The sequence below is a fragment of the Mustela lutreola genome, chromosome 17 (assembly GCF_030435805.1).
Source record: "Mustela lutreola isolate mMusLut2 chromosome 17, mMusLut2.pri, whole genome shotgun sequence".
Classification (NCBI taxonomy): Eukaryota; Metazoa; Chordata; class Mammalia; order Carnivora; family Mustelidae; genus Mustela; species Mustela lutreola.
The window spans coordinates 43,492,140-43,503,247 of NC_081306.1; the positions used below are offsets into that span (position 1 = coordinate 43,492,140).

General features: G+C 53.5%; 1 protein-coding gene across 1 annotated transcript; it reads right to left on the minus strand.

Moving 5' to 3' along the window:
* Positions 1-217: 217 nt before the first annotated feature.
* Positions 218-7,656, minus strand: TBL2 (transducin beta like 2). Its single transcript, XM_059154769.1, has 7 exons — positions 7,459-7,656; positions 5,992-6,122; positions 5,550-5,734; positions 4,940-5,091; positions 4,477-4,603; positions 3,982-4,134; positions 218-3,752 (listed from the first exon to the last, which is right to left on the minus strand). The coding sequence occupies exons 1-7, from the start codon at positions 7,586-7,588 to the stop codon at positions 3,290-3,292; spliced, it is 1,341 nt and encodes a 446-aa protein (XP_059010752.1). The 5' UTR covers positions 7,589-7,656; the 3' UTR covers positions 218-3,289.
* Positions 7,657-11,108: the final 3,452 nt, after the last annotated feature.

The following is an 11,108-nucleotide window of genomic DNA, read 5'->3' on the forward strand; positions in this document are numbered from 1 at the left end:
CTGAGATAGCCCACTATCACTGATGACTCATCGCGACAGTATGTGCTTCCTACCCCCATTCATCTCTGATTACGTGGCAATCTTGCAGAGGAGGAGCCTTCCTACCTTGATGGAAACTGACCAAAGCTATTAATAGGCTTTTAATTGTGCACTTTTGTGGTTTAAATACCATGTTCTATTTTTGATGACTGATAAAAATAGGCTATGTACCACCATGTAAAATATATCCCCGGCTTTTTATTTTGAAAAATTGCAAACCCACAGAAGTTGAGATAGTAATACTAAAATATTAATGCTGCCTTCACACACAGAGTTTTCATCAGAAACCCACAGCGGCCTCTGCTCTGTGTTCATGTCCAGATACCTTCTTCCATGCTGAGAAGAGAAGCGGCCCTGACATTAGTGACACTGTGAGAGGAGCGGTGTCCTCGGGAAGTCCTGAGGCTTTTTCTGCTTCACTTGTCTCATGAGACACTCACGGCTCTACAAAACCCTCAGGACAGGATTCATTCCCATTTTACAGATGAGGAAACAAACTCAGAGAGCGGCCCTGTGATCCGTCTGCTCAAGGTCTCAAGTCAGTCAGCGACCCGGCCGAACCTGGAGCCAAAGACTTCTGACTTCAGTAACTCAACATACTACGCTCACTTGCCTCCTGGATACACAGTGAGAGTAAAGCCAGAACCAGACAGATGTGCAAAGAAGTGTTTTAGCCTCGTTCTTCTGACACCCTGAAAGCAAATATTCACCGGGACCCATGTGCATAGCATTATAAACCAGAAGTCTGTTATCAGGAGTATAAAACCACAAAGGACATTGAGAGGGACAGTGCACACAGAGGGCATCAAAATGTCTGCTAACCGGCCCCACAGTTTGACTTCAATATTTATTGAGTGCTCACTCTGTCCCTGGTATAGTGCTTGGGATACAGAGCAAAGAAAATGGACAAAGATCTGCCCTTGTGGAGCTCACATTTCTGGAACAATCCAGAAGGTCCCAACGAGAGACCGCTGGGCTGCATTTGGCCCACGTTAGTGTTCCATTTGGTCCGCAGTGTTTAATTTTTGCCTTTTTCCAATAAATCACCAGCTTCTCTCAAACAAGCAACTTCTGCTGGATTCCTGAATAGTAAGTAGCAGCCACCCTCCCTCTGCCTCACCCCGGACACAGGCCCTCCGGAGATCACTTCAGTTTCCCCCCATTTCTCATGGTCTTGCACCCGGGCCGGTGTGGCCCCATGCCTGCATCTGCGCCTTCCACTTGACCTTCCTAAGTATTCAGCCCCAGGAGCAAACAAGTATCCAAACAAGATAATTTCAAGACGGCCTTAGGTAAATACAAAACACAAATAAAGTAAGCTGATGTGGCAGGTGTGATGGGATTGGTGGAAAGGGCTACTTCAGACTGGGTGGTCAGGGAGGGTTCTCTGTCAAGTGTAACTGGACGGAGGACTGAATTACGACAAGCCTGTTACGTCGGCCAACAGCAAAGAGAAAGGCTTCCAAGCAGAGGGCACAGCTTCTTGGGACAGAACTTGACTTGGCCAAATCTGTAACAGCAAGGTTAGGGTGGCTGGCAGAGTGGTAACGAGATCACAGAGGAAGGAAGAAGCCAGATTACATAGGACCTTGTAGGCCACGACGAGAATTTTGGATTTTATTCCGAGTGCGATGGGAAGCCTCTGGAAGGCTTGGGAACAATGTGTTCTGGTTTCCATTTTCAAAAATCACTCTGCTACGTAGAGAGGGACTTAACGAGGCAAGGGAGGAAGTCGTGGGACCCGTGAGGAAGCAACCTTATCACAGTCCAGTAGGTGACAGCGGCCAGGACCAGGATGATAACAGAAAAGATGGAGAGAAACAGATTCAGGGTATCATCTCGAGTCCAACCCAAAGAATTTTCTGGTGGAGTGGAATGGTAGGATGAGAGTAGGCCGGAGGGATTAATGAAAAAGAGAGTCCGTCATCAAGGATAACTCTAAGGTTATGCCTCGTTCAAATATTTAGGAGTTGGGGATATTTGGGGAGGCCTCGGTTTTAGGGAAAGAGACAGCAAGAACGTGATTTCAGATGAATGCATTTTGCCAAGATTCAAGGCTTCTGGATCCTCGTGTTCCTTCTCCCACACCGAAACAGTCTCAAACCCAAAACATCTGAACTTCGAAATGCGGCATCTCTTACCAACTTCAACTTCAGATCCATTGCCTGAGTCCCGATTCAGTCCTCTCTGGCCTTGACTTTGACAGCAGCCGTCCACAGCTATGAATTAACTAGCAGAAAGCGCTTGACAGCCACGTGCCCCCTCTCCCGTTAGCCATGACTGACAGCAGTAATCGTGTCCTGTTCGTTTTTATCTCCAGTGCCTAGTGCTGTGCTGGACACAGAGCGGACACTGAAATACAGGACAAACTGAAAACGGGATGTAACCTTGAAGAGAGGAGTCCAATCCTAGAATCCTAGGATTCCTCTACCCAACTTAAAGCAGAACCAGATACAACACGTATGATCAAGTTCCAGAAACTTAGCCTTCCCAAGGGAATGTATTTCTTTCCTTTCATTTAGTTTCACTCCACGGAGTCCCACTTTCACCTGGTTGTTAGTAAGTGAGACTGGCTGACAGGCAACACATATTAGTACTCTTTTCCACATGGAGGGACTTTATACGTGCATACCTTCACAACACCTCTATAATAAGTAGGTCGAGAGAAAATCTAATGTCCATTTTACAAGTAAAAAAACTGAGGCACAGAATGGAATCCCTTAATTCCCCTTCAATGGAGGTAGGAGCTTCGCCCGGATTAAGACTAGCCCTTCCTTGACACCACAGCACAGAGGAAAATACGCCAGGCTCCCAGCCCTGCCAAGACCGCTGGTTAGTACTCAGGTGTCCCCTAGGTTTTGCCTCCACAATAACAAACTCCTTTGGGTACCAGGGTGTGATGCCACAAGGTCAAGGCCATGTCCTCTCTCTCTCTCTCTCTCTCTCTCCAATTTACTCCTTCCCTGTGCCTGGTGAAGACAGAGTCCCTCCCTCGGGCCCAGGAGAAAGAGAAGCACCTTAGTCATTAGTCTGGGAGGTCAAGTAAGGCCAGGAGTCACAACCGGCAAGAAGAGAGAGAGAGATCAAAGTAGGCAAGAATAGTTTCAATGGGGAAAAGGGACAGAGGAGCCGCCACTGAGAAAATCAGAATACTCCTTTCAAAAGGTTCCCAGCTGGGGAGTCCCCGGGAAGAAAGGGCAGCCACGGCGGCAGCAGCACGCCAGATCTTTCCTGCCAGACTCTCCCAGAGTCATTTCTTCAAGGCGCCCAGGCTTCTCAGAGCCTCCTGGGCCTGGGTCAGCTGCTGCTGCAGCCTCTGGCGGGTGCTCTCATTGGAGGCCCGCTTCAGGAGGCCCTGCATTTCCTCCACCACTGCCCGGTGGCCAGGGGTGTTGTGGAAAAGCCGCACTGCCCGGTCCCCACAGGAGGCCAGAAGCCGGCCAGTGATGTCAAAGGACAAGTCAGTGATACACTCCCCGTGGACCTGCTCAAAGCTCTCCTCCTTCTCACCCCGCCGGGTGTTGTAGAGATGAATACTGCTGCCACTGGCCAAGGCCAAGACCTGGGCGTCTGGGGAGAGTGCCAGGCGGCACGGCGTGGCGCTCGCAGCTTCAAAGCAGCCTGTCCTCAGCAAGTAGGGATCCTGCTGCTTCTTGTACTCCACGTCTGTGTCCCACAGTTTCCACGTACCGTCCTTGGAGACCGAGGCCATCCTGCAGCATGGAAAATCACGGCTCTAGCCCCAACACACCCTGAGCGGGGAGGGCACCAGGATGGCGTGAGGGACTCCAGCTAGGAAGCCAAATGCACGGCCAGGCCTACCTCCTGCTGAAGCCCGGGAACTCTACCCACTTCAGAGCGGCAGCAGAGATAGGGAAGAGGGCCCTGGTTGCCAAGAGGGGCTGAGAGGCACCGGTAAGATGCCAGAGAGGAGGCACTCACCGGCGGGAGTCGTTGGAGAAAGCGAAGAAGTGGACGGCCGCAGAGTGGCCTTTCAGTTCGAAGGCTCGCACGACCTCCTGGAAGTCGCTTTTCTTCCCAAAGCACACTTCCCAGACTTTTACATCTGGGGTGAAGCCACACGAGGCCACAAACCTGCCACACAACCAGGTTCCTTTACAACTTCACTTTAAGGGCATCTCATTTCTGCCAACCCGCTAAACCTTAAGAGTTAATCATCTTATGCGTAAATAACACCGTGTCTTTTAAAACCGCTTTTATACGCAGGACTCAGTCCATCTTCGTAACCACTCTGTAAGGTAGGTAATACCCCCAGCCCAGCCTTCTAAAAACTATAGATGAACAGAGACTAAGGGCTTGGATCTAGGCGTCCTGATTCCACACCGTACGCTCTTTCCCCTGTTTGAAGCTGGCTCTCTGCTCTGTCCCTGGCCACAACTTCTGCCCACCCCGGACGCCAAGTCCCTCCTTCCTCACCTGCTACAGGGGGAGATAGCAGCATGCGTGTTGTTCATCTGGTTGGTGTTGATGGTCGACAGCACGTGACCTTTCAGATTCCAGATGAGGATAGTCGTGTCACTGGAAGCAGTCATGATGAACTTCCCTGAGAGGGGAAAGACCAGGGGGGTGGTGACAGGAACTGGGGTCAATGACCTAACCAAGTGTCATTCTCTGAGGAGACACTTACAAAGGCCTCTGCTGTCTCAAATCTCCATGCTCCCCTCCTGGGCCAAGGGTCCCCAAAGATCAGGATTTTGCTCAAGACTGTGGGTCTTACCTGCCTCCGCTGGGGACCTGCTGTGGCTCTGGGACACCAGGGGAGCCCAGAGCCAGAGACCTTTCGTCACAGTAGAACCCAGCGTAACTCTAGGCAGCGCTAACGCATTCAGCAGGTAACTGGTGCTATTTCTTCTAGTCTTACCCTCTGAACGCCTCTTACCCGTGTCCGCGATGCCAATGTTGATGACGGGTGCCTTGTGCTTTTTAGGAAAGTCCTCCGGGTTGGCTGTGAAGGTGTAGCCTCCATCCTCTCGCTTGGTCATCTTGAAGACGCGAAGGGTGTCTCCGTTGGCCAGCCAGACGATGAAGGCTCTAGAGACAGGTAGCAGACAAGGCACTCGTTCGTTTGGAGGCCCCTGTGCGCCAGGTTCTATGCTAGGCTCTGAGGAAAACCACGGTCTTCCTTCAGCCCTGCAACTTAACCCCTTCGTTCAAAACCTCTTAACACTCCTCAGAAGATATGACTCTCGTAGCTTTGGCTCCTTCAGAGTTTAGAAAACCATTATCATGGCTTCCAAGACGACTCTGGAGCCGGGCTTCATCTGGTACTTCCCAAGAAGGAACACATTCTCCCCTCTCTGCTTCCTGGCTGTGTAAAATGCAGAGACCTCCACGGAGCCCCGGGAGGTGCTCAAGCTGTCCGGATCTGCTTTCTGCCACACCCCAGGGAGATCCAGGGTGTCCCCCCCACCACCGTCACTATCCCAAGTCAGGTGTGGGAAGGACATAAAGCCTGGGGCTGGGCTCCTGCGGGCAGAGCTGTGTCCCACCTGCAGTCGGGGCTGAAGCGCACCAGGGTGGCGTGGTCCAGCTCCACGTTGGCTCTCATGCTGCGATGCTCCCGCTGCAGGAAGTCCTTGGTGCTCCAGATGCGGACGGTGCGATCGTCCGCGCAGGTGGCCAGGTACTTGCCATTGCTGCTAAAGTCCATGCAAGATATGTTCCCACTGTGGCTCTGAGGGAAGGGTTGCAGGAAGTATGAACAGGGACCCCTTGGGCAGACGGGGTCTGCTGCCTGGATTAACCGCAAGCTGGTGATGGGGTGTCGTGAGGAGGAATGGGAATGGGGCATCCCCATGGATCTGGGTTAGAGGCGGAAGAGTCTGTCACGTGCATGGAATACTAGTGAGGAAAAGTCTGCGGGGGGAGGGGGAGGTGTGAGTCTGTGTGTGTGTGTGTGTGTGTGTGTGCTGAGCACGGGTGCCCACGTACCTTCAGTGCCCCGGCCAGGAGGCGGTGCGAGAAGTTGTGCTGTTGAGGCTTCTCCTTGCGAATTCGTTGATGCTGTTTCTGCTTCTTGGATCTCAAGGACTTGTCAAGTGGCAATCCATTCGCTTTTTGGCCTATGAGGAGAGGCCGTGTCATCGACGCATTCACTCGCTCCCTCGGCCTTTCTGACCATCTGTGACTGGCCAGACGTGGAGTGCAGCAGCAAGAGGTGACCAGACAGGGTCCCAGGCTTGGGATGTGGGCAAACTGGGTTTGGGATCAGGCTGGGTTGGGACTGTGTCTGTACCACCGAGTGATCTGTTAGTCCATACAGCACCATGGTGCAAATTAGAAAAGGCGCCCTCTCTGGGCCCCACACAGCTCAGCGGGTACACGGCACAGGACCCAAGGGCAGGTCACCGGCCACACATCCCTAAGTAGGGAAAAACCTGCACGACCAAATCTGGCGGCCCCGGCCTTAGGCAAGTTGCTTCATGGCTCTGGGCTTTCGTCTCCTTAAAGAGAAGAGAGGATGACCCCCACACAAGCAATGGAGGCCAGGACGACTGGACTCCCAGAGAGAACTCGGGAATGAGAGGCAGGGAGTGGACACCTGTGGAGCTCCAGTCCCTTTTGCATAAAACAGCTGTTTCGGCTGAGAAGCAGGCCAGGTGCAAAGCTGGCTTTGTTAGGTTCCTGCAGACGCCCCTCAGTTCCTCCAGGAAATACAGCGACTGAGGCCCGAGCGCGGAGACCAGCGCGATCTGCCCTCTCCGGCCTCGCCCCACCAGCACCCGCCCTGCTCCGCTCACATCAGGGTCCCATCAAATGCCCTTCGAGAACCGCCCGCCTTTGCCAGCGATGCGCTTCCCTCCTCCTTGGCCCCACGGACACATCCATCCTGCCAGACCCCACGCCACGTGCTGCCTACGCAGAGACTTCCTTGACCCCCACCGCCCCCAACGAAGAAAGCAGCGCTGACCGCTCCCACCCTCGGGTTTCCAGTCGCTAGGACCGACCTCCTCCCTGAAACCGACTTCACTCTCTTTTTCGCTTACACTTTCGGGGGTTCTGCCTTCCGCGCTCCCTAGAGGATGCCCACCCCACCCCCACCCCACCCCCCGCCACCACCTATTAAGAACCAGCCCGGAGCGCCGACAAATGCGGGTCCGCCTCCCCTCACCCCTCCCCGCTTTCCGGAGTTTGCAAGCTCGCAGCGGCCCCGGGGGGACGCGGAGGCGGAGCGGGACAGCTCCTCGGCCTCCGCCGCCGAGACGCCGGCCGCGCGGGACGCAGCCTGCAACTGCGGGCGCGACCAGCCCGGCGAGCCGCTCCCTCGTCTCGGGAAGCGAGAAGGAGAAACTGAGGCCCCCGGGGGTCCGCGGCACCCCTGCCGGGCCCAAACCGCCCGTGGCACGACGGGGAGGTCCCCGCGGGTCGCCCCCACCCGGCCCGCCCCGCCCCACTAACCGGCGGAGCGGCTGCACGCCTCCTCCTCCGCGCGCAGCCACCCCCGCGCTACCGCCGCCGTCGCCATCAGGGCCAGCAGCCCGAGCAGCAGCGACAGGCCCATCAGCTCCGGGATCTGCGGCAGCTCCATGCTGGCAGGCCCGCTGCCACCTCAGCCTCCGGCGACGCGGGCACCAGCACGTCTCCGCGGGGCCGCGCACGTATGCGAGGCGGGATCTGGCCGTTGGCTCGTCCCGAGGGGCGGGATCTGGCCGTTGGGCACCCGTCGGGGCGGGGCCTGAGCGTTGGAGCGACCGAAAGGGCGGGGCTTGGCAGTGCCCGGCTCGCGGGGCGGGGCCTGATCGTCGGAGCGTTCCGAGGGGCGGGGCTTGCGCCTTCCCGGGTTCGGCTGCGTCGCCTTCGCAGGTCAAAGGCTGGGTTTGTTGGTTCTGAGTCCTCTCGAGCAGTTTACTGATAATCGTTCGTTAACGGCGCTGTTCCAGCCATCACCACAGTGGATCCTTTCGAGGAAGCAACACGGGGATGAGGTCGTCTGGATGGACCAGTGTGTGCCAGGACGAAAGACAGAAGGAAAATCGGGAGGCGGCTGCCGGGATCCGAGAGGGAGGTGATAAGGGTCTAGACTTAGGGGTGGCCTGGGGAGTGGAAAGGAACTTGAAAAGACTTTTAACGAGAGAGTTTTATTTTGAAATTAGAGAGTCGCAAGGAGTTTGGGAGAACCAGCAGGAAGGTTCCCCGTATACCTTTACCAGGTTTCCCCCAGGGGTGACAGCTCACGTAGCTTATTGTGCGATATCAAAACCCGGAGGCTGGGGAGAGGTCTACGGAGCTCGTTCTGATTTAACCAAAAAGGAGATATTCGGGGCGCCTGGGTGGGTCAGTCGTTAAGTGTCTGCCTCGGGTTCGGGTCATGATGCCAGGGTTCTGGGGATCGAGCCCTTCCTTTGGGCTCCCTGCTCCAAGGGAAGCTTTCTTCTCCCTCTCCCACTCCCCCTGCTTGCGCTCCCTCTGTCCCTGCCAAATAAATAAATAAAATCTTTAAAAAGAAAAAAAGAGACATTCTGAAAGACTAATTGATGAGGTTTAAATTGGACCTGCTTGGCTGGCAAGGAAAGGTTCCCAGGACGGGAACCTCCCAGCCCTGCAACCCAGAGTGACTTGAAATACCAGGGTCAGAGATTCCAGATTCAAAGGTTTCCATGCCCACCAGGGAACGTGTCCTGAGAGTGCAAGATCTCCGGCCTTTAGAAGGGACCCTCTAAGGAGAAGGGCTGTGCAGAGAACAGGTGACAGACCGGTAAGCTTGGTGGAGGGCATAGATCCAGTCAGAGAGCAAATGGAGTGTGGTCTCATTTCCTTCCCTTTTGTCCTTGGGGGTGGGGTGGGGTGGGGTGGGGTTGACATTGACTCATCTGTGGGCAGTGGGGTGGGGACAGCTGGGGGTGTCCAGAACATCCTGGGGCTTTTCCTCCTTAATTTGCTATTTAGAACTATAGGACTGGCCATGAACCACTATATCACCTAGAGACAAAGCTGTGCTTTTTTTCCCTAGTTATTTAAGCAATCTCTACACCCATTGTGGGGCTCAAATTTATGACCCCCCCCAGATCAAGAGTCAGATGTTCTTCTGACTGAGCCAGCCAGATGCCCCGACAAAGCTGTGCCTTTAAGAACTTCATTCACCAAGCATTTTTTGCATAGGACATTCATTGATTGGGAGCTTTGCCTTTCATTTAATCTCCCATTCCCATCCCACAAATTAGGATAGTAATGCTCTAGGAAGTGCTCATTAAGTGACTTTGCAGAGATCGCAGGGATGAAGAGTGAACCTGAGGACACATGCAGGTCTGTGACTCCATAATCTACGGATGTGGGGGACAAGAAGAAAGAGTAGGGCTCTGCGGAGAGCTCACTCAAGACTATAGGATTCCCACATCAGGAGTTACTTGATTTTTCTAGCGGCCTTTAAGGCCAGTGATGCTATGAAATTAAACAAATGAAAAAAAATTAGGCTCAGGTCAGGTGACTTACCCAAGGTCAACAAGGAAGCAAGAGATACATCTCTTTGGGGTGGGTGGTAAACTGGGGTCGGCTACACTCCAAGACCCATCCTCCGCCTACCTTGCCACTTGGGTGATGATAAGGTCTGCCTCTCACCCGAAGGAGTCACAGCGGGAAGCCGAGGTTAGCTTGTGGAAGGACAACCAGTGACAAAGCAAGATTTGGGAAGGCTGGACAGATCAGGGAGGGAGCTCTCTCTCTACCCATGGGTTTGTGGGGGGCAGTGAGACTTGGTTGTATGGGCTGCAGACCAGCATTGTTGGAAATGTAAATTCTTTTTTTTAAAGATTTTATTTATTTGACAGACAGAGATCACAAGTAGGCAGAGAGGCAGGCAGAGAGAGAGGAAGGGAAGCAGGCTCGGGCTCGATCCCAGGACCCTGGGATCATGACCTGAGCGGAAGGCAGAGGCTTTAACCCACTGAGCCACCTAGGCGTCCCGGAAATGTAAATTTTTAGATTCCATTCCAGACCTGCTGACTCAGAAACTCTGGACATGGGGGTCCCTGGCAATCTGTATTTTAAAAAGCCCCACTAGCTAAGTGATTCTGATGTATACATAGTATGGGGATTTAACTGATTTAAATTTATTATTTAGGGGCGCCTGGGTGGCTCAGTGGGTTGGGCTGCTGCGTTCGGCTCAGGTCATGATCTCAGGGTCCTGGGATCGAGTCCCGCATCGGGCTCTCTGCTCGGCAGGGAGCCTGCTTCCTTCTCTCTCTCTCTGCCTGCCTCTCAGTGTACTTGTAATTTCTCTCTGTCAAATAAATAAATAATATCTTTAAAAAAAAATAAAAAAAAATAAATTTATTATTTATTATTTAACTGATTTAGCACACTGATTTAACCAACTTGAGCTCCAAACAGGTGCTGTGTGCAGCTCAAAGCATCTTCTCACAGTGCTTCTTAACCTTGGTTGCCCTATTGGAATCACTTTAAAAATGCTGGTGGTCCAAGCTTCCACACTGACGGCTTCTGATTTAATTGGTCTAGACCAGACCTGGTCGTGAAGGCTTTTTAAAGCCTTTCCAAGTTACTCAGGTGCACATTTAAGTTTGAGAAGCAGCTGTCAGGGATACAGCAGACTGATACAAGGCTATACATAGAAGGGATGTTCTGTTGGACCAGGGCGGTGGCTGTGGGGATGGATGCCGACGAGGTCGCCTGGCCAGGCCTTGGTAACAGGTGCCACAGGGTGATGGGAAGTTGGCAGGGGCCCAAGATGACTGTTTCCAGCCTGTACAAGTGTGTGGATGGTGGCGCCCTTCCTGGGGATGGGGACACAAAGAAGACCAGGTTTGAGGAGGGAGACTGTGGGCTGTGGTCTCAGAAATGAGTTCTGGGTCACCTGGATGGCTCAGTTGTTAAGCGTCTGCCTTCGGCTCAGGTCACGATCCTGCAGTCCTGGGATCGAGCCCCGTATCAGGCTACCTGCTTGGTGGGGAGCCTGTTTCTCCCTCTGTCTGCTGCTCCCTCTGCTTGTGCTCTCTCTCTCTCTCTCTCTCACTGTCAATTACATAAATAAACTCTTTTAAAAAAAAAAGAAAGAAATGAGTTCTGCTTTGGTTCCTTCAAGGTAAAGGGAGCTG

Coding starts and splice junctions, on each gene's coding strand:
- TBL2 (XM_059154769.1), bottom strand. CDS start 7,588: ATGGAGCTGCCGCAGATCCCGGAGCTGATGGGCCTGTCGCTGCTGCTC. Junction 6,123..7,458: donor GGCGTGCAGCCGCTCCGCCG/GTTAGTGGGGCG, acceptor CTCTCCTCATAG/GCCAAAAAGCGAATGGATTG. Junction 4,135..4,476: donor GCTATCTCCCCCTGTAGCAG/GTGAGGAAGGAG, acceptor GTTGTGTGGCAG/GTTTGTGGCCTCGTGTGGCT.